We start from the raw sequence: 27,945 nt of genomic DNA on the forward strand, positions 1-27,945 counted from the left end.
AAGTGGAGCAGCTGGGACTGGAACTGGCACCCATACTGGATGCCTGTATCTCAGGGGGCAGATCAACTCACTAAGCCACAACATTGGCCCTAGTTAAAAATTTTTACAAAGGCAATCAGCCGTGGATTGTGGTTTAGTGAAGTAGACAGGATCCACCTCACTTGCCCCAGGACTACTCTGGGAGGAGTGGGACAAGGGCACCTTCCCGGCTAGGGGTGACTCACTGTGACCCTGGCTTAGTCACAGCATGTCACTGGGCGCCAGCAGCAGAAGCCATCCCAGTGAGTTCTGGCCCTGTGGGAGAGAGGAATGCCTGCTCTTCCTTAACCAGGGTGGCTGGGCTGACAGAGCCAGGATCGCACGCAGACACTGCCTGCAAGGGGCCACAGCTGGACATCCATGCCCTCTTCCTGGGGTACATGGCTATGGGAAGGAAGTTTGTCTTGTTTTTAGGAATTATTTATTTGGGGGCCAATGCTGTGGCACAGTGGGTAAGCAGTGCTGGCATCTCATATGTGTGCTGGTTCGAGTCCCAGCTGTTCCACTTCCTATCCAGCTCCCTGCTAAAGGCCTGGGAAAGCAGCAAAAGATAACCCAAGTGTGTGGGTCCCTACACCCATTTGGGAGACCTGGAGGAAGCTCCTGGCTCTGGCTTTGGCCTGGCCCAGCCCCCACCGTTGCTGCCATTTGGGAAGTGAACCAGCAGATGGAAGATCTCTCTCTCTTTCCTTCTCTCTGTAACTCTGCCTTTCAAATGAACAAACTCCTTTTTTTTTTTTTTTAATTTTTATTTTTTGATAGGCAGAGTGGACAGTGAGAGAGAGAGACAGAGAGAGAAAGGTCTTCCTTTGCCGTTGGTTCACCCTCCAATGGCCGCCGCTGCAGCCGGCGCACCGCGCTGATCCGATGGCAGGAGCCAGGATCCAGGTGCTTTTCCTGGTCTCCCATGGGGTGCAGGGCCCAAGCACCTGGGCCATCCTCCACTGCACTCCCTGGCCATAGCAGAGAGCTGGCCTGGAAGAGGGGCAACCGGGACAGAATCCGGTGCCCCGACCGGGACTAGAACCCGGTGTGCCGGCGCCGCAAGGTGGAGGATTAGCCTATTGAGCCACGGCGCCGGCTCAACAAACTCCTTTTTAAAAAATTAGTGAAAAAGTAGCCAGTCCAGAGGCTGGCGTTGTGGCTTAGCTGGTAAAGCTGCCTCCTGCAACACCAGCATCCCGTGTGGGCACCGGTTGGAGTCCTGGCTGCTCTACTTCCAATCCAGCTCCCTGCTAATGGGCATGGGAAAGCAGCGGAAGATAGCCCAAGTGCTTAGGCCCCTGCACCCACATGGGAGACCCAGAAGAAGCTTCTGGCTCCTGATTGGCCCAGCTTCAGCCGTTGCGGCCATTTGGGGAGTGAACCAGCGGTTGGAAGCACTCTCTGTTTTTCTCTCTCTGTTTTTCTGTCTTTCTCTCTATATAACTCTGCCTTTCAATAAGAATTTGAGGATTTCCCATCTGCTGGTTACTCCCCAAATGGCTGCAACAACTAGGACTGGGCCAAGCCGAAGCCAGGAGCCAGGAACTCCCTCTGAGTCTCCCACATGGGTGACAGGGCCCCAAGCACTTGGGTCATCTCCCGCTGCCTTCCCAGGTGCATTAGCTGGGAGCTGGATTGGGAGTGGAGCAGCCAGGACTCAAACTGGTACTCATACGGGATGTTGGCACTGCAGGCAGCAACCTAACCCACTGTGCCACAACTCCAACCCCAAATAACACTTTTTAAAAATAGCAAATGGTCTCTCAGCTCCTGGTGTGTGTAGGGGCGGGGCAGGGAGGGAGTGGAGGGGTCTCTGTGAAGGAGGAGCAGCGTGGATGTGGAAGGCTGCCCCCGTCCGGAAGACAAACACACCACGGCCGCCACTCATCGCTCTCCCGGCCAAGGGCCAATGGTGCTTATTTTAGCAGCAGCCACCTGCCCGCTCGCCTGTTCTGTGTCTCGTAAACTGACCTGCGCTGCATGATAGATGCAAATAGAATGCTCTGGAGTTAGGCTACTTATTCCTACTTACCCTTCTATTTATTGTAAAATTTACTTACTCTCATTTTACTTGAAAGGCAGAGAGAGAGAGAGAGAGAGAGAGAGAGAGATATCTTCCAGCCCTGGTTCACTCCCCAAATGCCAGCAACAGCCAGGGCTCAGCCAGGCCAAAGCTAGGAGCCCGAAACTTCTTCCTGGCCTCCCACCGGTGGCAGGGATCCAAGGGTGTGCCCTAGCAGGAAGCTGAAGTAGAAGAAATAGCCAGGACCCTTCACCACTGTGCCACACAACGTTCACTTTTCATTTCTATATTTTAAAGATTTATTTATTTGAAAGTCAGAGTTAGAGAGAGAGAGAGGTCTTCTATCCGCTGGTTCACTCCCTAAATGGCTGCAAAGGCCAGAGCTGGGCCAATCTGAAGCCAGGAGCCTGGAACTTCTTCCAGGTCTCTCACAGGGGTGCAGGGGCCCAGGGACTTGGGCCATCTTCCACTGCTTTCCTAGGCCATAGCAGGGAGCTGGATTGGAAGTGGAGCAGCCGGGACTCGAACCGGTGCCCATACAGGACGCAGGCCCCGCAGGCAGCAGTTTTGCCCACCACGCCACAGCACCTGCGCCAACCTTCACGTTTGAAAACAGAGCAGGCAGTGGGGGCCGGTTTTGTGGTAAAGTGGGTTAAGCGCTGGCCTGAGACTCCTGGTTCTGAGTCCCAGCCACTCTGCTGAGGCCATTCTAACTCCGCCTTTCCAATAAATAAATAAATCTTTAGAAAAAAAGAAAAGTTTGGAGGCAGACACTGGGGGTGAGCTCTGGAGGACATGTGAGGGGACTCCAAGGCCGTCTTGAGGTGCAGAGAGGGTGGGGAGGGCAGTCAGGAGCCTGGGCCTTCCCAGGAGAGTCAGTGAGCTGTGCCCACAGCGGCGGGGCAGCTAACAATGGGGTGGTCGCCTCGCTGCAGTGCCAAGCCCCCGTGCAGCCCCAAGCCACACGTGCCAGTTCCAATGCCTTCTCTCTCTCTCTCTCTTTTTTTTTTTTTTTTTTTTTTTTTTTTTTTTGACAGGCAGAGTGGATAGTGAGAGAGAGAGACAGAAAGGTCTTCCTTTACCATTGGTTTACCCTCCAAAGGCCGCTGTGGCTGGTGCACCACGCTGATCCGAAGCCAAGAGCCAGGTGCTTCTCCTGGTCTCCCATGTGGATGCAGGGCCCAAGCACTTGGGCCATCCTCCACTGCACTCCCGGGCCACAGCAGAGAGCTGGACAGGAAGAGGAGCGACCGGGACAGAATCCGGTGCCCCAGCCAGGACTAGAACCTGGGGTGCGGAGGATTAGCCTATTGAGCCACGGCGCCGGCCGCCAATGCCTTCTAATCCCTTGCTCCCATCCTCACTGGAGCTGGAGACATCAGGAGCACCCGAAGTGAGGGGCACTCACACCTCCCTTCCCTTTTCTCTGGCTCCACGACCTGACCTCCATGTCCTCCAAGCCCTCCCCCAACTCCTCAAAGGCTGTGCACGCGCTGCTCCTCTGCCTGCACCATTGGTGCGCCAGAGAGCCCTGTTGTGCCCTCTCCCACTCCAGGTCACCTCCTCCCTGAGGCCTTCCTTGCCAAGCCTATTCAAACCCAAACTCTATATCATTGCTCCCTCTCCCTTTCTCTGCTTTATTTTCCTAGCACTTAGCTCATTCTAAAAACACTTTTTTTTTTTTTTGAAAGGCAGTGAGACTGAGAGGGACAAGAGACATTGCCCATCTACTGGCTCGCTCCCCAAATGCCTGCAACACCCAAGACTGGGCCAGGCTGAAGCTCAGGGCCAGGAACTCCATCCAAGTCTCTCCTGTGGGTGGCAGGACCCAAGCACTTGGGCCATCTTCTGCTGCTTTCCCAGGCACATCAGCAGGGAACTGGATCACAAGCAGAGCAGCTAGGACTTCAACTGACACTATATGGGATGCCAGGGTTGCAAGTGGCAGCTTAACCCACGGGACCACCACGCCAACCCCTGTGTCTCCCTCTGGTACTTGCATTTTATATCTTTCATGGATTGATTTTATGTGTTGTCTCTGTTCTCCTATATGTTGCAAGCTCCAGGACAGCACAGCTTTGGTCTTTTCTGCTGTTTCTGCCATACCCCACGTGCCTAGCAGAGAGCACACAGCACTGAGCCGTGAGGGAATGAATGGATGGAAAGCCTGGCAGGAGCTCTCCCCCACAGCGAAGATCAGCTGCCTGCAATCTGGGGTCTCCCCTGGAGGCTGGGAGCCGAGGGTGCAAACCGTTCTTGGCCACCTCTCAGAGAGTCCTGGGCTGACGTGACTTACAGCTGTGACGTAACTCTCCCACGCATTCAACTCACTGCAGAGAGGAGTGTTGGTATGGTTATAAAGCTGGTAACAGCACCTGACCCAGCGTCTATGTCTATCTTATCTACCCGCTACTGATAGTGTGGAAGAAATGATTGTGAGGCTTTCATTGCCCTGATTATAGGCGGAGGGATGAGAATTGGGCCGTGCCCTCAGGCTGGGGTCAAGCCCAGGGTGCTCATACACTGCGTGGCAATTCTGCCCCCAAGGTGACAGCTCTGGAGGCCTGGGAGGGTAGCCTGGCCAACTGTGAAACCCTGAGCGCCTGCGGGGGGGGGGGGGGGGGGCTCTGTGGTTGGTGCTTGCTCTGCTGCCTCTTTGTTCTGGGGAAGATGCTCTGGCTTCTGGGGGAGGGGCTGGGTGCAGTGGTCAGGATGCCTGCGCCCCAGAGTGTCTGGTTGGAGTTCTGACTCCTCCGCTTTTTTTTTTTTTTTAAGATTTATTCTAAAGATTTCTTTATTTGAAAGTCAGAGTTACACATAGAGAGAAGGAGAGGCAGAAAGAGAGAGGTCTTCCATTTCACTGGTTCACTTCCCAATTGGCTGCAAAAGTCAGAGCTGCACCAGAACAGAAGCCAGGAGCCAGGAGCCTCTTCCAGGTCTCCCACGCAGGTGCAGGGGCCCAAGGACTTGGGCCATCTTCCACTGCTTTCCCAGGGCATAGCAGAGAGCTGGATTGGAAGTGGAGCAGCCGGGACTTGAACCAGCGCCCCTGTGGGATGCCAGCACTACAGGTGGCGGCTTTACCCGCTATGCCACAGAACCAGCCACTCTTCTGCTTCTGATTCCAGCCCCCTGCTAGATTCGAACCCTGGGAGGCAGCAGATGATGGCTTAAGTACTTGGGTGGCTGCCGTCTAAATGGGAGACCCAGACTGAGTTCCTGGCTCTTGGCTCTGGCCTGGCCCAAATCCAGCTGTTGTGGGCATTTGGGGAATAGACTACTAGATAGATCTTTCCCTGTCTTTCAAATAAGAAACAAACAAACAAACAAACAAACAAAAAACATGAAAATGACCACACTCTGCCTTTCTTCTGGGGGAAAGAACCTGTGGCCCCTGGGCAAACGTGGTTCTGTGGCTGCTGTCCGCAGGGCAGGCAGCCCGCCCAGGCCTAAGCGATCAGGATGTGCCACTCCTCCCAGCTGCGAGGACCCAGTGGGGGCACAGCACCTCACCCAGGCTGGGACACTGGGCAACACTCCGAGACTTTCAGATGACTGGGAAGGAGGCATTTTCTAGAACGCGGGCCTGGAACTGCGGGTGGTTGTTGCTGCCACCTCCCCACAAGGGAAAAACCCGTTTCTGAAGGAAACCACCGCAGTGAAGGCGGAGCCCAGGTGGTTCCAGCGTCCTCCTCCCCGTGCTGTGGGCACTAAGTGCCCCTTCCCGCCCAAGCCATTCTGGAGCGGGTCCGTCCCTTACGAAGGGATCGCATTTGGACAGGGGAAGATCCTTTTGAGATCCACCTCGAATACCAGCCTCTGCACCCTTGGTGCCTATACACCCCACCCTGGGCAGAGAACTGCGAGGCAGGGGTGTGTGTGATGCTTCCTGGCCCCCAGTCCTCAGGCTGCGCACCCCCGGCCGGGGGTGGGGGTCAGTCAGTGAAGGTGTGAGTCCCTAGTGCAGCTCCCGGCCACTCCTGCAGGGAGCCCTGGTGGGGACAAGGCAAAGATTATAACGCAACTGCTTTCTAGAGCCCCTCCGCCTTTCCAAACATTCACAGAGAGGCCACACTGGCAAACACATATTGCTTTATTTAGTGTTTCTCTGGATTGCAGATGTGTCAGCTGTGGGCTAAGAACCCCAGGAGCCGACAGAGGCAGCTAGGCGGCCCCCAGGCCCTCTGGGGTGGAGGGGAAGCGGCAGAAAGAGGTGATGCCCCTGCAGCCCCTCCCCGTGTTCCCAGGCCAGCCAAGGTCAGAGACCAGTAAGGGCCCCACATCCTTGAACTGGGGCCCCCGTGTGTAGGTGGGGTGTGTGTCATCCTAAGGCACAGACGCGGGCAGAAGTGCTGCTCCTACGGTGGCCCCAGAGTGACTGCTGGTCGGGGAGCCAGGTGTGCTGGGGCTCCCCGTCTGGAAGCGGCAGTGTGGTTTCCTGAGGACAGGGCTGCAGGCCGGGCTGGGCCCCAGCTGCTCACTGCGACTTTGGGCAGGTCCCTTCCTCTCCTGGTTCCCGCCCCCTGCTGTGTCACGCCAGGGCACCAGACCAGCTGCTCGTGTCCTCCACAGACGCCCTCCGGCCGGGATGCTGATGTTGGAAGGGAGGAGGCAGGAGAGGAAGGCCTCAGCCCCCAGGTGGTCAGAGTGGGCTGGAAAAGGTGCAGGTGCATGGGCAGACAGACAGACAGACAAGGTGCCAAGGGCATGTGGTGGAGAGGGTGGCCCGGCCAGGGAAGAGGGCCCCAGGGCCTGCCCACCGACCTCTCACCTACATTCCTTGCCCCGTTTGAGTCAGGGAGAACACATCCAGTGTGTCTTGGGGTGAGAAAATGGCTTTTTTAAAAAATAGTTTCCTATAAAGCATTAAAATATCTTAGAGAAAACCTCAGCAAAAATTCCCTTCTCTCAAATATTTGGCATCAGCAGTGGGGCTGGCACGGCGCGCTCTGGCCCTGCTGTTCCTATTGCTGTGGCCCGGCCCGGCCCGCTCCTGGGTGGTTGCCCGGCTCCTGCTGCTCCCGCAAGCGAGGGCTGAGCGGGTGGCAGGAGTCTGCAGGTGGGCTCCGAGGTGTCCCTGGGTCCCTGTCTGGAAGCTCGAGTCTTTGGTAACTGGGAAGGGGAAGAGGGGGAAGCAAAGCGCTGGGAGTTAGGAGGGGTCCAGCGGGCGCCTTCATCACCGGGAGTTCAGCCGTGGGGCTACCTGTGAGGTCAGGGGAGAAGCCCAGTGGTGAGTGGGGGCAGACGCAAGGTGCTCCTCGGGTGGGTCAGGTACAGGCAGTTGCGCACTGGGGGTCCAGCGGCTTCAGCCCTGGAGGCTCTGGCCCTCCTCCTCCTCCCCCTGCAGGGAGCCTCCCACAACCCTGGCTCGTCCCATGGGCCCTGGGCACTGTGGGGCTCAAATGGCCCCGCTCACCACAGCCAGGTGGCCGTTCTTGGCCTTGGTGATGAGCAGCTCCGAGCCCGGTGTGAAGTCGATGATGCCGTCCCTGCCGGGGCCCCCGGCAAAGGTGATGCTGGAGGGAAGGAGTGCGTGAGGCCCTCTTCCCGGGGCGAGTCCCCGCTCGCACCGCGGCCCACTCAGCAGCCCTCCCCGCCTCACCTGCCCTGGTTGATGTTGACGTGGTTCACGCGGTCGGCACTGAGGGCTGTCTTGGTCAGTGTCTCAATCACGTGGTCACTCTGCAGCACCACATCCCCCTAGGGGCCCACACGGGAGGGAGCTCAGGCCCCGCCCACAGCCAGAGGCCCCGCCCACCGCCCAATCCCAGAGGGGCACCTTCTGCTTATTGTCTTCCCGCTGCACGTGGAGCACAAACAGGCTGTCACTCAGGCTGCTGACGGAGATGCCTGAGGGGGAGGGGCCGGGGTCAGGGAGCACAGGTCAGAGCAGGGGCCCTCCCCGCGCAGCCCTGGACTCTGGCTGACCGGTCAGGTTGGCGTAATCAATCCTCTGCTTGACTTTGGCGTCCTCCACGATGACCACGGCGCTGGGCGTGAGCAGCAGCTGCCTGGAGCGCGGCTTGTAGCCCTTGCGGTCGTATTTGACGACAGGCACGGCATACTGGGGGCAGAGGGCAGGGCGAGGGGCAGTGGGGGCACAGAGGAGCTCCAGGGCTCACACCCTCAGCCTCTGCCATGCCCCGCCTCACCCCCACCCAGCTCTGGGGATGCAGGCCACCTCTCACCTGGATGGGCTCGGAGCCCAGGGCCTGCAGCACTTTGGGGCTGATCTCATCCGCACCTGCAACCCGGATGGGGAGAGGAAGTCAGAGCCGGGGAGAAGGCAACAGGAGGGCAGGGCTGGAGCACGGCAAAGCCAGGGGCTCACCCAGCCGCGTGCTGATGAAGAGCCTGGGGACGCTCTGAGGGTAATTGTCCTTCTTGCCCTTGAAGATCTCGCTGGCCACGGCCTTCTGCTGCAGCTGAGACAAGCAGGGCGAGTGTCCGAAGCGGGGTGACCACCAAGGGGAGCCGGCACTAGGGAGTCTCCCTCACCTACTCTCAGGTCCCAGCACCAGGAGGCTGAGCCCTGCCACCGTCGCTCCCATCAGCCCCTCCCCTTCCTGCTTCCCTGCATGCCCCTGTGGCCAAGACAGAGAGCTCCCCAGAGGTGCCAGCCCTGACTCTAGGAACAATTCCCCATCCTGCTGGGCCCTGGGGCCCCCGACACTCAGCACCAGCATGGGATCCTGTAGGCGGCTGTGCATCTGTGCTGGGAGAGCCCTGAGCATCATCCAACACAGATTTGGCAAAGACAAGGCACGTCAATCACCCGCGCCTGTGTCTGTGACCGTAGCAGACGTGGCCAGCCGATGGGAGTGAAGCTGCAGCCTCTAGACCTGGGGCTCCACCAGCCAAGCAGAGAGGGCCCAGCAGGGGCTGGGCTCCGTGAGGCTGCAGCCGGGGGGAGACGCTGCCCCAGGCCAGCACCGTTCCCTGCCTGCTGAGCTCCGAACCTGCTGCTTCCACTCAGGGCTGATACTCCGGCAGTACTTCCACACCATGTTCTTCATGCACAGCTCCCGGAGCAGCTCCGAGGCCTGCAGGGAGAGCGGGGTTGGAGCACACGTGCACAGCCTGGCTCCCTTCCCTCTGAAGCCCCGGCCCTTGCATCCAGGCAACACGGCTCAGCGTGGAAGGCCCTTCCTCTGGTCGATGCCCACTGCTGGTCTCCCCGCCCCACAAGCCCTCCCTGTCTGCTCACTGGGCTGTAAGACAATCAGACTGCTCTGCCAAGGGCTTTGAGGACCCTAACTCAGCAGAGAGAGCCCACAGACCTCACGCAGGGCAGGTGGGGGTGTGGGCCAGGAGGTGTCCAGGACATTCCGGGGCAGCTGCCGCCGCAGGTTAAGCAGAAAGGAGGTGCGCACGTGGTCCAGGAAGAAGGCGTTCTCGGGACAACGGGGGGCATGGCGCAAGATGAAGCCGCGGATGAGCCTGCGGGCAGGGTTGCACGAGGCTGGGGGTGAGGAGCCTGCCACTGGGCCTCTGCAGCCCTGCCAAGGCCCCCAGTGCTCACCGGCGGATGGTCTGAGCTGCCCATTTCCTCTTGGCCGCCTTCCTCCGGCCCAGCGTCCCACGCCACCACGACTGGATGCAGATGGCTGTGGGGATCACAGCTGGCTGATCTCTATCTCTGCTCTTCGCTGCACCCTCTAGCCCCAGACACCATCCCTCCTCAGGACCCTGGACCCCCTCCCCACAGCCCCAGACCTGAACGCTTCACTCGGAGGAATTTCTGTCGCCAGTGAAAGCCCCGCCAGGCAGCCTGGATCTTCGTGGCTGTGGCGGGGAAGGAAAGTCGGTCAGTCGGAGCTCGGGGGCCTGGCTGTCTCAGAGCAGGCTGAGGGGCGCGGACGAGGACAGGTGAGCTAGGGCAGGGTGAATGGACAGGGCAGGTACAGAGGGCACTGGGGCCACAGCTGGCAGGAGGCTGTGGGTGGGGGGACCTCCTGGAGAGGCAGCCCAAACGCAAGGACTCCCCAGAGCGGACCCCAGTGGGACAGAAGGGGCAGGTGTCACTCACCCAGGCTCTGCCGCCGGACCTCCAGGGCGTCCTCTGTAGCAAAAAGGGTCTTGGGGAAGCGGATGAAGATCTTGGTCCTGGGAGGGCAGCAGCAATTAGCCCCTGACTGCCCCCACCGGGACAGGTGGGAAGTCAGACATGAGCCTGTGTGTGAGAGGGCTGAGGAACACAAACGGGAATTCTGGGAGGTGGGATGGGGGCAGACGCTGGGAAGCAGACAGCACTTGAACATGCACAAAGTCCTGCTCCTTAGGTGGCTTTCAGCCCTCCCTGGGAGGACCTCAGGGGAACCGTCTGTCCCTAGCTGGGGTTTAGGTCCAATAACACCTGAAAAGCTCTCCGCCCAGCGGTGTCCCAGAAGCAGGGGAGGGATGCAGGAATGGTGGGTCCACGTCTCCAAAACAGACCCCATTGTGCACGCAGACCAAGTTCTCAGTTCTTGGCTGAGACGTCCGCCTGGCCTCTAAGGGGTCGTCCCTTCATTAAACTGCTACCTGGCTCGCTGCTGCTCTCTCTCCCATCTGAAATTCTTTTCTGGCATGAAGACCAGACACCAGGCATGGACATCACTCACCTGCCCATCTTGTACTCTTCCGGCTTGTAGCCCAGGTGTCTGACCAGCACCGCCACCCCATCCTGGGGCCGTCCTGCCCACGTGGGCCACGTCTCTGGGCACAGCGACTTGTACCTGGTGGCAGGAGCGGCAGGATTTCACCCGGCCTCCACTTAGTCAGCCCGCTCCGCTCTAGAGCCCCAACCTACTCTCTCTGCGCACCTGCCGGGTGCCCCAGCTGACTGGTTCGAAGCTCACAGAAGGCCCACCAAGTTGGCCTGTCACTGCGGTCACTTTAAAGACAATCTCATCTGCCTAAGCCCAGGGACTGGAGAGTGACAGACATGGAATTCACACGCTGCATGACTTGCCAGGCCCCAACTCTGAATCCCCACACAGTTGTCCTCCCTGAGCTCCTGGGAAGCCTGTCCTCCTGCCTCCTGAGGGCCCGGCACCATCTGCCACTGTGATGGGCAGGTGCATGCATGTCTCTTGCATCCGAGCCCAGTGCTCCAGGAGGGCAGGACCTAGGAGCAGCCTGGGGTTCTTTCCACCAGCGCTGGCCTTAGGCCTGCAGCATGGTCAGGTCCCTAGTGTAGGCCCATGGCAGCTCAGGGCCCAAGAACGCCCGTCCTCCCTCCTCTGGTTTAAGAGGCTCCGGCCACACCACCTCCTTCCCGGCAGTGAGCTGAGCCCCACCGCACCTCTGCAGGAAAACCTCGTATTTGCGACGGTAGGCAAAGCCGGCTCTGCGCACGCGCAGGTTCTCCATCAGCCCCAGGTACTTCACCTGGTGCCGGATCAGCACCTCATCAAAGCGACCTGGGGGAGGGGTAGCGGGGTGGTCACTGGGCTCGCACTGACCGATGGCCAGTCCCCCAGGCCACAGGGCGAGAGGGGCCTACCGGGCTGTTTGGCATCATTGGGCTTGATGCAGCGGACGTAGGCAGGCTCCTTGGACTTCAGGATCTCCACCAGCTGCAGGAGGCTCAGCTTGAACTGGGTGGCGACCTGGGTAGCCAAGGGCCAGTGGAAGGTTGGCGGGGCTGAGGCCCCACGCTGCAGCGGCCCTTCCCCCCGCCCTGCCCCCCCACCTTTCTGTGGCAACAGAGGAAGGGGCCAGTCTCTGCCCCTGCATCCCTCTGGCTGGGCCGGAGGTCTCAGCTTAGAAAAGCCTGAAAGTCCTGCTCGGGGCTCCTGGAGCCTTGATCCTACAACTCCTTTAGCAATCACTCTTTCTCCAGGGCCATGGTCCTCAACACGGGCCCTGCACCTGTGCATCCAACCAAGCTCTCTGGGCACCGCCCTGCAGGGCTGCTGAGCATCTCCGTGGGGGAGGCGGATGCCTCAGCAATGGTCTGCAATCCCTCAGGGTCCATTACTAAGAGGGCTGCATGCCTGGAGGTCCTGGGTGCACGCAGAGGGGGTGCACATTAGGGCTGTCAGGACAGCGACCCTGGGTGAGACTTAAAGATAAGAAGACAGCTGGACAGCAGAGAGGACAGGCAGAGGGACAATCTCAGCAATAGCTTGATGTACTGATATACACAGGGAGCTACAAGCAGTGCAAGGATGCAGGTTGGGAGGCTGTCAGAGAGGCAGCACCAAGGGACAGTCCCGCTAGGGAGACTGGGTGTCCTCCTCCAGTGAGGAATTTGGAGGGAGTGAGGGAGAGAGACCTGCACTTCAGAACACATCTGTGGCGCCAATGTGCAGGGTGGGGAGGTAGAGGCAGGTGGGAAGCCAGGAAACCAGGCAGGCAGCTGGCTCGGGGAGAGTGAGCGGGCGGACCTGAGCAGTGGCTCTGGGGACGGTGCTGGCGGGAGGGAACTGGGAAGTACTCAGGCAATGTCCAGGGGCCAGATGATGGAGACGGGGGAAAGTAAAAAGCCAGGGAGCAGACCCAGTCCTGGCTTGGGGTGGCGGTGGTGGAGGGTGATCCCTGCCCCGGATCAGGGACACAGAAGGAGTGAGCTTGGAGGGCTGACCATGGCCAGCCAAGGGCCCACTCGTTATAGACCAGCGGAGTCGGAGAGGGGTCTGGAAGCCAGGGGTAGGTGTACAGGTACCCTCAGCAGGGACATCTCAAGGCCAGGGGGACGAGGGTGCTGTGGAACGGCTAGGGTAGATAGCAGGGGAGGCCAGGGCCCAGCAAAGCCAGACACTGGGCAACACAGTGCGACCGTGCCCTCCCTGGCAGGCGTGTCCCAACCTGCAATGCTCTGGCTTCCACCCCTTACTAACTGCCCACTGGCCAGGGCCAGCCCGAGCCCCTTGGGTGAAGCCCGACAGCCACACCTCTGCCCCAGCTCGCCAGAGCTCTCCCTGCCCTGGCACCACACCCGCTTTCCTAGCCGCTCTCCTCAACAACAGTGCTCTCCTACCGACCTCCTGGCTGCTGAGCCCTCCTGCTGCCTACAGCGCCCTCCCATAGGTCCACGTTCTGTCAAACACCTCCTCCTCTGGGGAGACCCTCTCACCCCTTCCACTCCCTGGCTGCTCCCTCTTTTATGTCCCCAAAGCACACTGTGCCTTTTTCGATAAGAGCACCTGTTCCCTTTTGTATCCACAAGGCTCAGCGATATGGGTTACAAACGGCTGCTGAGTGGGTGACCACACGCAAGTGCCGGCACACACAGCAGGGACGGGCACACGCAGCTCACAGGCAGCCCCCGAGTGCTCACGGGCACTTGGCCACACCCACACCCACGCCCACACCCACGCCCGCTGGGGTCCCACAGCCTCCACACCGTCTCTGGGCGCTTCTTGTCACTGAGCTCATTCCTGTCGAAGCACTGGCTCATGATGGGATTCTTCGAGCTGCACATGGTCTGTGAGGGCAGAGCAGGGGTCAGGGTGGCCGCTTCCTGGGCAGAGGTGCGGACGGAGCCCCACACCTGAGCCCCGCTGTGTCCTTACCTCCTTCAAGTTCCGGAAGAGAAGGTCATTGTTTTTATCCAGAAACCCTGGCAGGCGAGGACAGACGTGAGGTGAGGGAGAGCCCCCCTCCCCGCCTCCCACGGGGATGCAGTCTCAGGACCCTCACCGGTCACGCTGTAGGTCACCTCCCCGGCATAGTGCAGCAGGCGGAACTCCCCACGGCCCAGGGATTTCCTGGTCCGCTGGTCAGCCAGCTTGTGCCTGGGGGTGACAGAGAGAGGAAACCGTGGGTTCGCCTGCTGGAGAACAGGAACCAGCCACTTGAAGCAGCACGTGTGGCCCAGGGCTGTCCCACAGCCCACAGTCTGCGTGGCAGGCAGGGCTATCAGGTCCCCGCGCAGGGATCATGCGCCCAGGATCGCACAGGGCCAGCTCTGGGACGCGGGCAGGCACAAAGGATGGGGCTTCTTTCCCTGCCTTGGGTTCTGCGGGATTCTACTGAGGCTGGTCACCACCCCACTACATTTTCAGAATGGATTCTTTGGCTGGCGTCATGGCGCAGAGTTAGGTAAAGCTGTGGCCTGCGACACCGGCATCCCCTATGGGCACTGGTTCAAGTCCCGGCTGCTCCACTTCTGGTCGAGCTCCCTGTTAATGTGCCTGGGAAAGCAGGGGAAGATGGCCCAAGTGCTGAGACCCCTGCACCCACAAAGGAGACCTGATGAAGCTCCTGGCTCCTGGCCTGCCCCAGCCCAGGCCATTGCAGCCATTTGGGGGAGTGAACCAGCAGATGGAAGACTGCTCTCTAACTATGCTTTTCAAGTAAATAAATAAGTCCCCCCTCTTTAAAGAGCAATGGAATCTGCCCCTAGAGATTGCTCAAGTGTGAAGCATGTTTAAACCCTTTCTCCTGTTTTCTCCTTTTGAGAGCCATTCCAAGCACTACCCAGAGACACAGGCTCGGGTCCCCAAGGTGCCTGGGGCAGCGTCGTCCCTCAGCAGGGACATGGGAGCTGGCCACGGCCCCCAAGGCTAGGGGAGGGCAGCGGCGTATCTGTGGGTCAGATCCACTGCAGGAAGTGCTTTGAGGAAATTTTCCTGTTTGATGATACAGGAAAATACTCAGGATAGAAGACCATCCCGAGCCTCATACACAATGAGTGCTCGACTATGTGGGAAAAAAGGTATAGAAGAAGGCAGGAAGGAAATGCCTCAAATTGTTAACAGCAATGACCTCTGGGTTTCGGGCTTCTAAGTGGCTTTTGCACAATTCCAGCCTTTCTCTAAGGAGTAGTGTGACTTTTATGATCAGCAACAAGTTTTTAATATACTATCAAGCCGAAAATGCCCAGGGCTTCGGCGTGCGGCAGCCCTGGGACCCGGTCCCCGCTCCACCACCTGAAGTGGGAGGACCCTGGGCAATGGTTTCATGACGCCGAGTCTCAGGACAATGGAGAAAATACCGAGAGGAGCTCTTTCAAGGGTCACCCCAGGGCAGCACACGCCCCGCCCCCGACGCGCAGGACCCAGCTGGGCAGGAGGGGCTGGTTTCTGTATTGCCCCCCCACCCCGCTCAGGGGAGTCATTCAATAAAAAGCGATTTCCAAATAAGGAAGCTAGAGACCATCTGCGCGAGTTTCATTCTCAGGAAAGAGAGGAGAGGAAGCCACGCCACTCCCGGTGCCCGCGAGCTGCGGCTCCAAGCCGCTATCCTCAGTGCAGCCCACCCAGGCCACCGCGGGGCACAGGGACCCCAGGCCCCCTCGCCCCGCTCACGTCAGGAAGTGCGGGTGTTGCTTGACCGTGTCCTCCAGCTTCTCCAGGAAGGTCAGGTCCGTGGCCTCCCCAGGGCGTAGACACTCCTCATCCTAGGGGGCAGGGGAGAGGCTGGGGCACTCAGAAGACTCCAGGGAGGCACAGCGCAAGGGAAAGGAACCTCACCGTGCACATGCAGCCCTGCCCGTCCCTGCCCAGCCCCAAACTTAGCCCTCAGTGGAGCTGCCTGCCCAGAACAGGGAAGGCGGCATGGGCTTTTGGTGTAGTGGCTAAGTCACCGCTTCGGAAGACCGCGCCCCATATCGGAACACCCCCACTTGAGTCCCGGCTACTCTGCCTCTGCTCTAGCCTCCTGCTAATGCACACGCCGGGAGGCAGCAGGTGACGGCTCATGTATACGGGTCCCTGCCACTCACATGGGAGAGCCGAACTGAGTTTTGGACTCCTAGCTTTAGCCTGGCCCAGCCCTGGCTATTGTGGGCATTTGGGGAGTGAAACAGAAGGTGGAAGATCTCTTTGCTTTTCAAATAAAAATGGGAAAAAAAAAAAAAAAAGTAGGAGGGGAGGAAGGGGGCAACACTGCCCCACCCAACCCCCAGGGTGAGGTTTGGGGGCACAAAGGACTCACTAAGATGGAGATGATGCCCTTGAACTTCTCCTCCACCAGGTCACAGATGATTTTGTTGTTGAAATACTGGACAGGCTCCCACTGAGGTGAAGAGGGAAAGGGAAGCCTCATCGCGGGGCCTGCAGCTCCCGGGGGGGACCCGTGGCCCGGCCTCCTGCGCCACCCAGGCTCCCTCGGTCAGCACGCACCGCGATGCCCTCCGCCTCGTACTCCTCCTGTTCCGACTTGAGTGTGAGCTCGATGAAGAGCTGCTGCAGCTTCTCGTTGCAGTAGTTGATGCAGAACTGCTCAAAGCTGGGAGGGAAACAGAACCACCCGCAGAGGCTCAAGGGGGACAGAGGGCCAGGAGTCGGGCCCCGGGCAGCCGAGGTGAGGCAGAGTGGGACTGACGCTGGCCGGGGCAGTCGCTGGGCAGGAGCGGGAGGACCGAGGCAGGGACCGGCAGGGGTGTGGCTGGCGCTGACCTGTTGTGCTGAAACACTTCAAAGCCGTAGATGTCCAGGAGCCCAAGAACCGTGGTGCTCCGCCAGCTGGGGCTCTCGGCGTCCTAGGGCCCATCAGTCAACCAGGGCGTGGGTCCCACTGTGCGGGGCTGACCCTACTCCCAGCCCCCCCCAACCTGCCCTGGCCCAGCGTGCATGCAGCCCTCACCTTGGAGGCCAGGGACCTGTTGATCTTCCCAACCAGCCAGGTAAAAGTGCGGCTGTACACAGCCTTGGCCAGAGCGTCCCGTGCGTACGCGGCCTGCTCCAGGTTCAGCGGACTCAGGAGCTGTCGGCGTGGGGACAGGCAAGGAGACCAATGCCACACACACCTCTTCCATGCCCCCTCCCTTCGGGCTCAGGTAGAAGACCAGCAAACCCAAGCACCCTGCCCTCCCTCTCAGCGCCAGAGAGCCTGGGGCTGGGGAGGGAAGGCAGCAGCAGGACACGGGGTGGGGGTGGCCACGCCACGGGGCAGCTGGTGGGGGCACAGAGGCCTCATTCCTGGAGGTGGGAGTCTGGGTCTCAGCCTGACTCTGTCTCTTCCTGTGTGACCTGGGCCAGCTCACAGTGTCTCTCTGAGCTACCTGCCCTAAGTCCCTTGAGCACTGGGCAGAAGACCACCAGGGCAGAGCAGAGCACCGGGCAGAAGACCACCAGGGCCAGAGCAGGGCTGAGCTGCACTGACCCTACACTCGGGCAAAGGCTCCGCCTCACCTCTTCCCCCTTGGCGATGATCTTCCTGTGTGTCAGGGCTTCCCGCAGCGTCGCGCCTTCCACACCGAGGAGCTGCGGGGGGTGTGTGAGGGGGGTGCGTGTGGCTGGGAACACACGCCCCCTCCCCCATCGGCCCCTCCCCTCGCCCTCTGCACACCCGCTCACCCTGCTAAGATACTTGATCTGGTTCTCGGTGGTGACCTGGGCATTGCTCTCCTCGTCGGCAGCGAAGTGGATGTTGCCCAAGTGCAGGACGCTGGCCACGATGCTCAGCAGCTCCTAGGGGAGCAGGGAGGGCACGTGAGGCTTGGGGAGGGAGGAGAGCCTGCGGGCAACTGGATGGCCGGCCGGAGGCGGGCAGGGGTGCAAAGTGTTGGAGAGCAAAAGGGGAAATGGTTTTTGAGAGTAGAAGGGGAAGAATAAAAGACACAGAGATAATAAAGACGACACAACTCACGCACACACACATGCACTCGCACACATACACACACATGCGCACATGCACACACGCACACATACACACATGCACACATGTGTGCACACATAAGCACACACACAAAGAGCAGAAGGAGCGCAGTCCCCCAGGCGGCCTCACCTCCACCTCCTCCTCGGTGAAGTCGATGACTGTCAGTGCCTTCCTCACCACCTTCCAGTCGCTCTTGTCATTGATGGAGGACACCTTGGCACACTGGCCCTGGAGGAAGGGCACAGTTGGGTTGTCAGCCCTGGCACCATGGCCCCCTCCCGGGGAGGCCCCGCCCCCTGGGCCAGCACGCACCTTCACCAGGTACAGGTAGCTCTGGGGGTTGCGCTCCAGGCCCAGCCTCCTCAGCGTCTCCTCCTCGCCCCCCTCCAGCAGCTGGTAGAAGATGTGGAAGTTGCGCTCGCCGTGATTCTGGTGAACCACACGGGACTTCTCCAGGAGGTAGCTGAGGATGTGGCCACCCACAGGGGCCCCCTGCGGGGATGGCAGGCGCAGGGGACTGGTCACAGGGGCTGGGGAATACACCCGTCTTTCCTCCCCTCCCCTGCACAGAGGCTTGAATTTCAGCTCCGCCACTTGCTGTGTGGGCTTATACCCATCACCCCCTCTGGCCTCACCAACTTCACCTGCGAAATGGGGAGATTCAACCCCATCCGCTTGGCAGCTCCGCTTGGATGCCTGCCACGCCTGAACCCGAACTCCTGATCTCCCCCTCTTCACACCAGCTCCTGTTCTCGTCTTCTTGTCTTGGTTGAGGGCAGTGCTGCCCATCTAGCAGGTGTTCAGCCAAGAAGCCTAGCCTATTTCTTCCAGAGCCTACATCCGATCAGATGGCCAACCGTGCCGCCTTCACCTCCAACACACATCCGGAGTCCAACCACACGCAGCACCTCCACTGCCAGCACACTGCTCTGAGCCCTGTCAGCTGTCACCTGCATTATTACATCAGCCTCCCAACCGGTTCCTCGCCTGGCCTGGTTCCCCCGCCATCTACTCCCAACAGAAGAGCGATCTTTCTGAGAGGAAAGGTGAGCAAGACGCTTCTGCCCAGAATCCTCCGCCAAGCCCCCTTCCCCTTGGAAAGACCCCGCAGGCCCGCACCGCCGTCTGCTCTCCTGTCGCTGGGCCTTGGAACCTGCCAAGTCCCCTCCTGCCCAGGGCCTTGGCACCAGCTGTTCCAATGCCTGGATTCTCCTCCAGGTCTCCACACAGCTGGCTGCCAGTCTCCATCAACCCTCATTAAAATGCTACCTTCCGGGCAAGGCCTACACAAGCTGCCTTATTAAAAATTCCAACTGCCCCCCCCCATCCCTCCTGTTATTTTCTGGCACCATCTAAGTTGTAACTGTTTCTGCTCTCAGTCTAGCACCCCAGAGGCAGGATTTTTGTCTGCTGGGTTCCACTGCAGCATGTCCGGTACACAGTAGTTGCTCAAGAAATACCACGCCTCCTGCATGCGGCAGTCCCCCCCCCCATCGGCCCTGGCATGCCCATAGGTACCTTGAAGTCGAATTGCACATCCATGTACTTCCCAAACCTGCTGGAGTTATCGTTCCGGAGGGTCTTGGCATTCCCGAAGGCCTAGGTGTGGACACGGGTGTGAGGGAGGCCTGGCGCCCTCTCGGCTCGGCTCTCCCCCTCCCCGTGCCACAGCCACACCCCACCTCCAGCACAGGGTTACTCTGCAGCAGCCGGTCCCGCACGGCGCCCCCTCGCTCGGGGGCAGGGCATGTCTCTGCGTAGAACTGCAGCAGTCGCTTGGTGGCCTCGGTCTTGCCAGCCCCGCTCTCCCCAGAGATCATCACTGCCTGGTCCCTGCGCTCCGTGCGCAGCGCCCGGTACACAGTGTCGGCCACGGCGAACCTGCGACAGGGGCTTGTCAGGGAGTTCAGGGAGACGGGGTAGCCCCACGGGTAGGACTGGGGGGCCACTCCCATAACAGCTGGAGTGCCCATGGGGGTGGGAGTCAGGTGTAACCCCTGAAGGTGCAGGTCACTTCTAGGGGCTAGCCCCTCTCAGCTGGGGGTCACTAAGGCTGGAGGCCACGCCCAGGTCGAGCTGGGTGGGCCTGGAGACCCTCACAGGTGTGCACAGTGGGGGCGGGTGGGGTCACTCACAGGTGGGGCGGCACCTCGTAGAAGCTGACACCCCGGTACCGCTCCATGTGCTGCCGGCTGTAAATCTGCAGGTCCCGGTAGGGGTTGACAGAGACCAGGACGGGGCCGATGTAGGTCTGGGGGTTGGGAGAGCAAGGTCAGAGGTTTGCCCCGGGGGGGGGGGGGGCAGCACCCACCCCACGCCCCGCTCGAGCCTCACGTAAATGAGGTTCTCCCGGAAGCGCCGCCGCAGGTTCTCCATAAAAGCCGCCTCGCTGGTGAAGTTCTCCAGGAGCACGAAGTCCTGCACCCCCACCCGGTCCCGGGCGGTCAGTGCGCTCTCCATGGTCACCCGCACCCCGTCACTGCCCAGGGCCTGCAGGGAAGCAGCCATGGGAGAGCTCAGAGCCAGCAGGGCAGGGCAAGGCCACCTCTCCTCCCCCACCTGCAGGGCCCTGGGGGGGCTGAACACAGGACACAGCACAGAGACCACAGGGCCCAGCGGACACGGAGCGAGGCCACAGACTCCAAGGAGGCACCGGCTTAGCGAGGGAAAGGAGGGTCCTGAGAAGCGAGCGACACTTTCAGATGACGCAAAGAATGCTCTGCTGACCTTGGACAAATCCCCTCCCCTGGGGCTGCTTCCTCCTCCTCGAGAGGAGGGGGGGAGGAGGAGGAGTTGAGTTAGACCAGGTGACCTCAGGTCCCTTAGCTCTGGGCCACGTGTGACAGGTGCTTGGGAGGACAAACAGCTCAGTGTGAATTCTGTGGCCAGGGCGGGGCCGCCTCCCCCACCCCCCACCCACGGAGCCTCCAAGGTGGAGACAGTCTAGGGAGCAGGCCAGAACCCCCGCCTCCATGAGGATTCCCTCAGAGGGCCTCCCGGCCCAGCTGGGCACGGCACCCACTCCAGCAGGGGGGCCGCCCTCTCCGGAAAGAGGGGGCCGCTCCCTCCCCTGCAGCTGCTGCCCGCCCCAGCCACCTCCTCCCCGGGCCGTCCTGCCTCTGGAGTGGGGCTTTCCCCAGAAAAAGCCCAGAGGCCCCAGGGGTCCCGCGGGAGAGTGGGGCCTGACAGCCTCAGAGAGCCCCTCACCACAGTGTCCTCTAGGAAACTGACACCAACAGTGACAAGGGGCCAAAAATGGCAAGGTGGTGGACAGGTGGGTGCTGAGCCCAGGGCCCCTCAGGTCTCCTCCAACCACAGGCGCGCAGGAACTGGGGGCCACCCCGGGGCCCAGCCGGGCGTGCCAATCCCAGACCGGCCCTCACCCCTGCTCCTGGCCTGCCCCAAGCCGCTGCCAAATCAGGCCGCAGTCTCCGCCCCCTTGCCCTCGGGAGAAGGGTCTCAGCGTTCTCAGCGGTCCCCAGAAGCTGCCTGTCCGGCCCTGGGTCCGAACGTCCCGCGGCCCTCCCGGCCTCGGCCTCACCGCCCACCCCCGCACCACCCCCACCCCGCCCAGCGCCTGCAACTTTCCGGGACGCTTTTCCATCCGAAATTCCTGGGCCGCGCCCGCTTCCCGGCGGGGCCGGGGCGGCGCCACGAGGCGGGGAGGGGCTCTTGGGACCCCCGCCCCACCGCCACCCCCGCTCACCGACGCTCGGTAGCGCATCCTGCCCGGCCGGCCTGGCGCCCTCTCCGCTGCCCGCGCTCTCGCTCCGGGGCTCGGAGGCGGCGGCGGCGGCGGCGGCGGCGTCAGCGAGGGAGGGGCCGGCCCGCCCCCCGCACCGCCCCCTCCACAGGCCCCCGCAGCACGGGACCCCGCGCCCAGCCACTGCCCCGCCGCGCCGGCACTTCGGGGTCCCTCTGAAGCTGGGGGTGGGTGAGGCGGGGGCTGCGGGGGGCGCGGGGGCGGGGGCGGGGGCGAGTGGGGCGGGGCCCGCAGGCCGGGCTCCGCCTGAGTCAGGTTTTCCAGGAGGGACTTCGTCGGTTCCAGGGTGGGGCCCGGAACCCGCGCGGCCGCCGCGTCCACACCGACCCGGAACTCACTTCCGGGCCGTGTCTACACCGCGCGGCTTGCCAGCCGGGGACCACGGCTAAGACCGCAGGTCCCGGAGGAAGCGGCATTTCCCTCCCCCACTCCGACCCCAACCTCGAGTCCCGGGAAAGTTAAAAATAGAACGAAATGTCCAAATACGGCCGGCGCGCCCGGGCGGGCGGAGCCTGGGCGCGGGCCCGGTCCCCGCCGTCCACACTCTGGGAGGCGGGCCCCGAGTCTGCGTCCCCAGGAAATCCCTGCCGGGTCCCTGGATAGCACGGAGGGCGCGCTCGAGGGGCTGGGACTGCCCCCCCGGGGCGCCCCGGCCAAGTGCAGGGCCTACCGCGCCTGTTCCGGTCTCATTTGGGAAGTCGCTGCCCACAGCCAGCGTTTGGGGCCCGCACCCTCCGCCTCCAACCCGCGCCAAGCGCTCGGACCCTTGCGCCCCAGAGCTCCTGCCCTTTCGCGCTTCTTGGGGTCCTCAGCCCCGGGAGTCCCTCATCTCGGCCGCCCACGCCCCCCTCGCCGGGCCCTTTCCTTGCCCGCGGGGCGCGTTCTCGCTGGAGTGGGTGCGGACAGGGACGGCCGGCAGGAGTTCGAGAAAGGCCCCTTCTCAGAACCTGCCCTGGGTCCCTACGGTGAGGTCGGTACCTGCCAGCGGGGCTGTAGGGTGGCCCGCGACAGAGGCTAAGGCACCAGCCGGGACCTTCCAAACCCAGGCCCCCTCTTTGCGGGTACTCGCTGCACACACGCTTGGGGCGGGCCTTGGAGGCTGCCAGGCCCACTACGCGTCTGCCAGTTACAAACAGCTCTCAAGTCCTCTACCTGCCCCCGACCTGGCGGGGAAGGAGCCCGAGGCGCAAACGACTGCGCAGACTGGCTAGCCCGGGAGGGCAGAGGTAGAGCCGGGTCCCAAAGCTCCGGCGTGCCCCCCGGCCTCCACCCCCGGATTCGGGCTCCCCGGAGAGGGCTGGGGCTGCGGCAGGTGCGGGCTGCAGCCTCTCGGGAAAGGCTCATTACCTCGAGAACAACAGCCCCGCCCGCCCGTGGCCCGGGGGCCCCGCAGGGGGCGGCAGCTGGGCAACCGGGCCCTTCGGAGGGGGCGAAGGGACCGGGTGCCGCCAGGCGCAGCTGGCAGGTGGGAGTGCGGCAGGCTACACGCCTCCTGGCATAGGCAGGCTCAGGGCAGAGGGGGCACCCTCCGCAGTGTCCCCAGGTTTTAAATCTAGAAGGGGCAGGGAGTGCCCTAGAGGCTTTAGGGGACAGGGCCGAGAGGGCCCCCAGCCAGGAGCCCGGCCCTCCGCGGTGGAGGAGCCGGCGCTGGGCTCTGCAGGTCCGGGGCGGGAGGGGAGGCGGAGCCTCGGCACCGCAGTGCCCGCCCCGCCCGCCGCCGCGTCAGGCTCCTGGAATGAGGGGAATCCGCGTGCGGAGGGGTCGAGCCGGCTTCCCCCGTCTCGAGCCGCGCCGCCGCATTCCCGGGATGCCCGCTGGCGCCCCCGCGGCCACCGCCCGGCTGCGGAAGGAGGGGGCGTCTCCGCTGCCCGGGGCGGCCTCGGCCCTCCGCCCCACGCCGGCCGGCTGGCTCCGCGGCTCTGGACCGAAGCGCGTGTCTGGGGCGGGGGGCAGCGATGCCGGGAGCCCCGGGTGCGAAGGGCGCCGCGACCCAGGCTGCAGCTCCGGCACCCGGTGCGTTCTTAGCGCTCTCTAAGGTTTCTGCGGACAGTGCCCCCGGCCAAGCCAGGAGGTCTGTATTATAACTACATCTTAGGAGCGGGAACTGGGACTGGGGAGAGGAAATGAATTGTTCAAGGTCTAAAGGCTTGTAAATGGAGGAGTGGTGCTGGGACCCCAGGTCCCCAAGGCGCACCGTCCATTCGGCGTTGTGAGACTTAGCCCTGGGGGTAGGGTCTAAGGGCTGGCTGTGTGCTGGGGCTTCCTTCCAGGCCCGGACTTCCTTCCCTAGGCTGCCTCAGGTCTCTCGCCCCCTGCCTTGGGGAGGCTGTTTGCTGTGAGCGCAGGGGATGGAGAGGACCCAGCCGACGTGGGCCATCCATTGCCCTTTAGCTATTGTAGGTCAGGGGCCTGCGGGCCGGGCTGGGGGAGGGGCAGACAGCTGCTCCCCGCTCTGAGCGGAGGGCCTCCTGGGGCAGGGGAGACACAGCAGGTCTCACTGGCGGCGCAGTGCTACGCACAGTGCAGGTACTCAACTTATGTATATTTCTCAAACAAATCTTGGGCCTGGGACCAGGCTGCCCCACCAAGCACTGTTCTGGGCTTCACGGACCCTTGGGGAGTGGGGAGAAGATGGGGACTTGGGGGTCTACCCTGATGGCTCGCAGGGCCCAGTCAAGGGCTGTGCCCTCACTCCAGAACCAGGGGCCTTTGGCCAGCTAGACGTCTCTGCCTCGGGGCCAGCAAAAGCAAAAGAGCACTTGGCCTCCTACCCTGTTCTCCTGGCTGAGTCCTCTATGAAGAGGAGGCGGCACCTCCAGCTAGCCATCACGTGGGCACGGAGAGGCCTGCCCTGCCCCCTCCCCGCCCCACACCAAGCAGTCACCACCTGCTAAAACCTCTTTCTGCTTCTCCACCACTTCTCTCCTGGACCAGCACCGCAGCCCCTCACTCCGCACCCCGCCTTCCTCCTACCAGTCCACTTTCCACAGCAGGCTGTGCTATTTACAAATGCAGCGCCGCCCAGGAACATCTCCCGTGCGGAGAGTGAAGGTTGATAGGGCAGCCTGTATGCGCCAGGCCTGTGGTTCACACCCACTGCTGCTCTGCAGGCCCCACTGGTCTCAGTGTAACTCACTGCCCCTGCATTCCAGTCCCTACTCTCCCCAGGCCTCTACTAAGCCACACACAGCCAGGCGGGGCCGCGGTGCCTCTGCCAGCAGCCACACGTGGCTCTCTAAGCCTCCACGCCTTTGCACCTGCAGCTGCCCTGGCCCACCTCCCTGACTCTCAGTGGTCCTGGGAGACTCGGCTCAGGTATCAAGTTCTGCAGAACCCCTCCCTGCCTATCCCCAACACACAGCCCCCAGCTTATCGCTGGTCAGACTGCCCCAGGCGCACACCCTGCTAGGTACAGTGGGGGCTCCCAAACTCCTTCCTAGACTCCCGCATGAATCAATGAATGAACGAGTGAATGAATGACTCTCAGAGACAGGGAGGGTGAGCCGGCGGCCCGAGCTTGCCGGGAGCTGAATAAAGCGGGGAGCCACCGTTCCCTGTCTCATTCATCTCGGAGCCCCCACCCACCGCACGCGCGCGCAGAGGCACGCAAGGGGCCACCAGCGCTGCCGGGCCCTGGGGGCGGAGAACGGAAAGGGGCGGGTCTCCGGCGGCTTCTCCGGAACCCAGAGGCAGAGCAGGGCTGCGGGAGGGGCCCGAAAGAGCGCGCTAGGTGCCCAAACCCCAGTCGCTCTTCCCCGCCTTCAGGTTCCCCGCAAGTAATCCAAGTCCCACCAGGCCTGGTCCCCGCGCCTCCGGGACCTGGGGGGAATCCCACACGGGCCAGGTCGAGCTGATCCTGGTCCCAGCGTTCCCCCGCCGGCGACCCCCGCCTCCTGTACGGTATCCCCGAGCTGGCCGCCTGCCTTTTCCCGTAACCCGCCAGCCAGCAGAGGCCTCCCGGAGCTACGCGGCCGCTTCCCGCCCTGCCCAGCGTACCCACCGGCTCGGCTGTTGGGGTGCGCTGGCGGGGGCCGGGCTGGGCGGCGTGACCAGCTCGGGAGTCCGCGGCCCCGGCACGCTCTCCCCGCCCAGGGCCCGCCGGGGGCCGGGCCGCCGCCTGTCGTCATCCCGGGCAAGGCCCAGACTCCGGCGCGCGCGCGCGCCCTCCGGCCCCGCCCCGCCCCAGCCGGCCCAGGCTCCGGCCCCGGCCAGGGGAGACTTGTGCCCAGCGCGCTCCTTCACCGCTTCCCGGGACAAGGCGCGTCGTCGTAGTCACGCGCGCGCGCGCACACACGCATCCGCCTCCCACCTAGGAAGCGGTCCACTCTGCAGAGTGGGTGGGTGGGCGCGCCTGTTGGGGGTTCTCCCTCCTCACCCCCAGAGTGAACCGGACTCTCCCTCCCTTGCCCGCCAGGCCAGAGCAGTTCTTCCCCAGGTCTGACTATCTCTCCCTTCACCCGCCTTTGCGCCCATGCTACTGCTCTGAGCCGGGAGACCTCAGTTCCTTGGCCAACGAGAAAGGAGGGGCATCAGCTGAGCCTGTACTATGCGCCTGGTGCTCTACGTGCACTAGTCCCTCGCCCTGAGTAGCTTGTCATGCCCAGGTCCCCGACCAGCAAGCTGGAGAAGCGACTGAAACCCTGATCTCCATTTTAGAAAGTGCTTCTACTGATCCTTAATCCCGCACACTCTATCCCTTCCTTTCCCCTTACGCCTTCTTGCCCCTTTGGTTTCTACGCCAGGACCCAAACCCTCGCAGCGCTCACCTCTTTCTTGAGGGGCTGCCAGGCCCTGGCTGGACAGTGCCACCCTTCCTCCCAGCCCAGAGCGCCCCACTTACAAGCTTGCAGGGCCTGTGGGGATGAACCACGCGGATGATCTCCCCCGTGGGGATCAGCTCCACTTGCAGCGCCATTCCGCCCTGTGGACAGCCAGAGCGCTGAGCCCCTGGGCTGAAGCTGCCTGCCCTGGCCGCTCCCGGAGCCAGGAATCTGTGGTTTCAGGCTGGGATGGCCACTTGGTTCTGCTTCAATTCCGGCCCCAGGGGATGTGGCTGGTCCAGCTCCTCAGGACACAGCTGGAGCAGCCCAGGTCTGATTGGAAGGCCTCTTGGCCCGCAGGGCTGGGGCAGGAAGAGGAGGAGCTGAGGGGTGGAGGAAATGCCTCTTGTCCCAGGTAGCCAGGGGAGCTGAGGCAGTCACCCGTGGGGGACCCTGGGCTCCAGGCCGTAGGTAAGAAGGCAGCTCCGTGGCTGGACTTCTCCCCACTGCCCACTCTGGTATCAGCAGAGGGCACAGTGGCCACTCCCCAAAGCAGAGGGCACAGCCTCCCCTGAGCCAAGAGGATCTTTCAAAAGGCGCTGTCCCTCTTGATTGTCCCTGTAGCTTGGCTGCCTCTGAGGGCAGCAGGTAGCCCCTTGCATTTGAGGAGCCAGGGCTGCTGATGGATGGCCATACTGGGCAGAGGGATCGTTAGGAGAGGCAGGGGGCACTGTGGGGAGGTCCCCACCCTCCCCTCCTCTGGAGCCGCGAATGCCTGGAAGACTCACTGCTGAGTTCCTTAGGTGTGCACCACCTCACACCCTGTTCTTGCCTCACTTTTCAGCGGTCCCCTCAGGTACCCCCACCCCCGCAGTGTTCCTGTTTTTCCATCTTTCTTGTTGCTAAATCATAGCTGACACTTTCCTGGCCTGGGCCTGAGCCCTCCAGTCTCCAGCCATTCCTCATAGGAAGTGAGGACGGGGAAGTGGTTGGGGAAACAGGCTGGCACGGGAGGGGCTGCCGCCCAGGGGGCCTGTGCAGCCAGCCAGGGGCCCTCTCCTCCCTCCCCAGTGTCCCCCGCCCAGGAAAGGCCGGCAAGGCTTCCTTCCTTCCTCCGGGAAGCACATCTATCCAGGGCAGCTCATCCCTGGCGGCCACACAATGGCTTCTTATCAGCCGTGGAGCCAGGCACAGAGACCCAGCGCACACCAAGTCTCACATATTTCCTGTTTCCACCCAGCGGGTCAGGGGTGGGCCCAGAGCGGCCATATCCTGACTGGGGCCAAGAGGAGGGAGAGTGTTCCCCTTTCCCCTTCCGCCTCTCAATCTCTGCTGAACTCCCCTCCCAGGCAAGGAGGCGGGGGAAGGAGTGTGTGAAGACATCCACGTGGGGAGAGGTGAGCTGGAGAAAACGGGGACCCCTGGAGTCAGGAAGCCCCAGATCCAGCCCCAGGGTCACGTTAACAAAAACGGAGAGGGGAGAGGTGGGTGCAGTGTCTGTTTCAGGCTGGCAGCTGCCCTCTCATGGGGATCCTGTGAATGGCACGTGGTTTGTTTTTTGTAGACAACGGGGCTGCCCACGGGGGTTCTGTATTGCTGGTCCGCCATGAAGCCACCACGGCTGCGTGGGAAGCCAGGGAGGGATCCACCACCTCTCTGAGCCCCAGGATCCCTGTCTGCCAGATGAAGGGTGCTAGGTGGCAGCACCCATGATGGCTGTGCCTGTGAGAAGAAACGGGGGACAGAAGGGGTGCTGGGTGTATGTGAGGGGAGGGGATAAACTCAGCAGGAAGGCTTTGGAGAACGGTGGGGCAGAAAAAAGGTGGTGGGGCAGAGAAAAGGTG

At 62.2% G+C, this 27,945-nt stretch overlaps 1 protein-coding gene across 6 annotated transcripts; it reads right to left on the reverse strand.

The window, feature by feature from the left end:
• Window positions 1-6,122: 6,122 nt before the first annotated feature.
• On the reverse strand, window positions 6,123-26,878 carry MYO1C (myosin IC). Of its 6 annotated transcripts, none has more exons than XM_089317589.1 (33): window positions 25,342-25,466; window positions 20,306-20,427; window positions 19,913-20,068; window positions 19,714-19,829; window positions 19,261-19,459; window positions 19,097-19,177; window positions 17,891-18,070; window positions 17,708-17,806; window positions 17,278-17,391; window positions 17,113-17,184; window positions 16,565-16,684; window positions 16,378-16,460; window positions 16,102-16,207; window positions 15,914-15,994; window positions 15,286-15,377; window positions 13,676-13,770; window positions 13,549-13,595; window positions 13,380-13,460; window positions 11,535-11,640; window positions 11,334-11,451; window positions 10,651-10,764; window positions 10,077-10,153; window positions 9,764-9,832; window positions 9,570-9,654; window positions 9,328-9,487; window positions 9,007-9,090; window positions 8,379-8,472; window positions 8,236-8,291; window positions 7,976-8,111; window positions 7,827-7,897; window positions 7,650-7,747; window positions 7,464-7,563; window positions 6,123-7,250 (listed from the first exon to the last, which is right to left on the reverse strand). In XM_089317589.1, exons 3-33 carry the CDS (start codon window positions 20,036-20,038, stop codon window positions 7,224-7,226), a joined length of 3,087 nt encoding a protein of 1,028 aa, XP_089173715.1. In that variant the 5' UTR covers window positions 20,039-20,068; window positions 20,306-20,427; window positions 25,342-25,466; the 3' UTR covers window positions 6,123-7,223. The 6 variants fall into 6 exon arrangements, with proteins under 6 accessions (XP_089173715.1, XP_051680518.1, XP_051680515.1 ...); XM_051824558.3 differs by lacking the exon at window positions 25,342-25,466 and adding an exon at window positions 21,285-21,512; XM_051824555.3 differs by lacking the exons at window positions 20,306-20,427; window positions 25,342-25,466 and adding an exon at window positions 26,182-26,878.
• Between the last annotated feature and the right edge of the window lie 1,067 nt (window positions 26,879-27,945).

The sequence above is a fragment of the Oryctolagus cuniculus genome, chromosome 17, assembly GCF_051225735.1.
Source record: "Oryctolagus cuniculus isolate XC-2025 breed Fujian yellow rabbit chromosome 17, ASM5122573v1, whole genome shotgun sequence".
In the NCBI taxonomy this organism is placed as follows: domain Eukaryota; kingdom Metazoa; phylum Chordata; class Mammalia; order Lagomorpha; family Leporidae; genus Oryctolagus; species Oryctolagus cuniculus.

Bases quoted from the DNA above. Each gene is read 5' to 3' on its own strand.
- MYO1C (XM_051824555.3), bottom strand. From the start codon at position 26,256: ATGGCGCTGCAAGTGGAGCTGATCCCCACGGGGGAGATCATCCGCGTG. The intron at 19,830-19,912 runs GTGAGGCTCGAG...CCCAACCCCCAG, and splicing joins TCCGGGAGAACCTCATTTAC to ACCTACATCGGCCCCGTCCT. The intron at 8,292-8,378 runs GTGAGCCCCTGG...TCCGGGTTGCAG, and splicing joins CTTCATCAGCACGCGGCTGG to GTGCGGATGAGATCAGCCCC.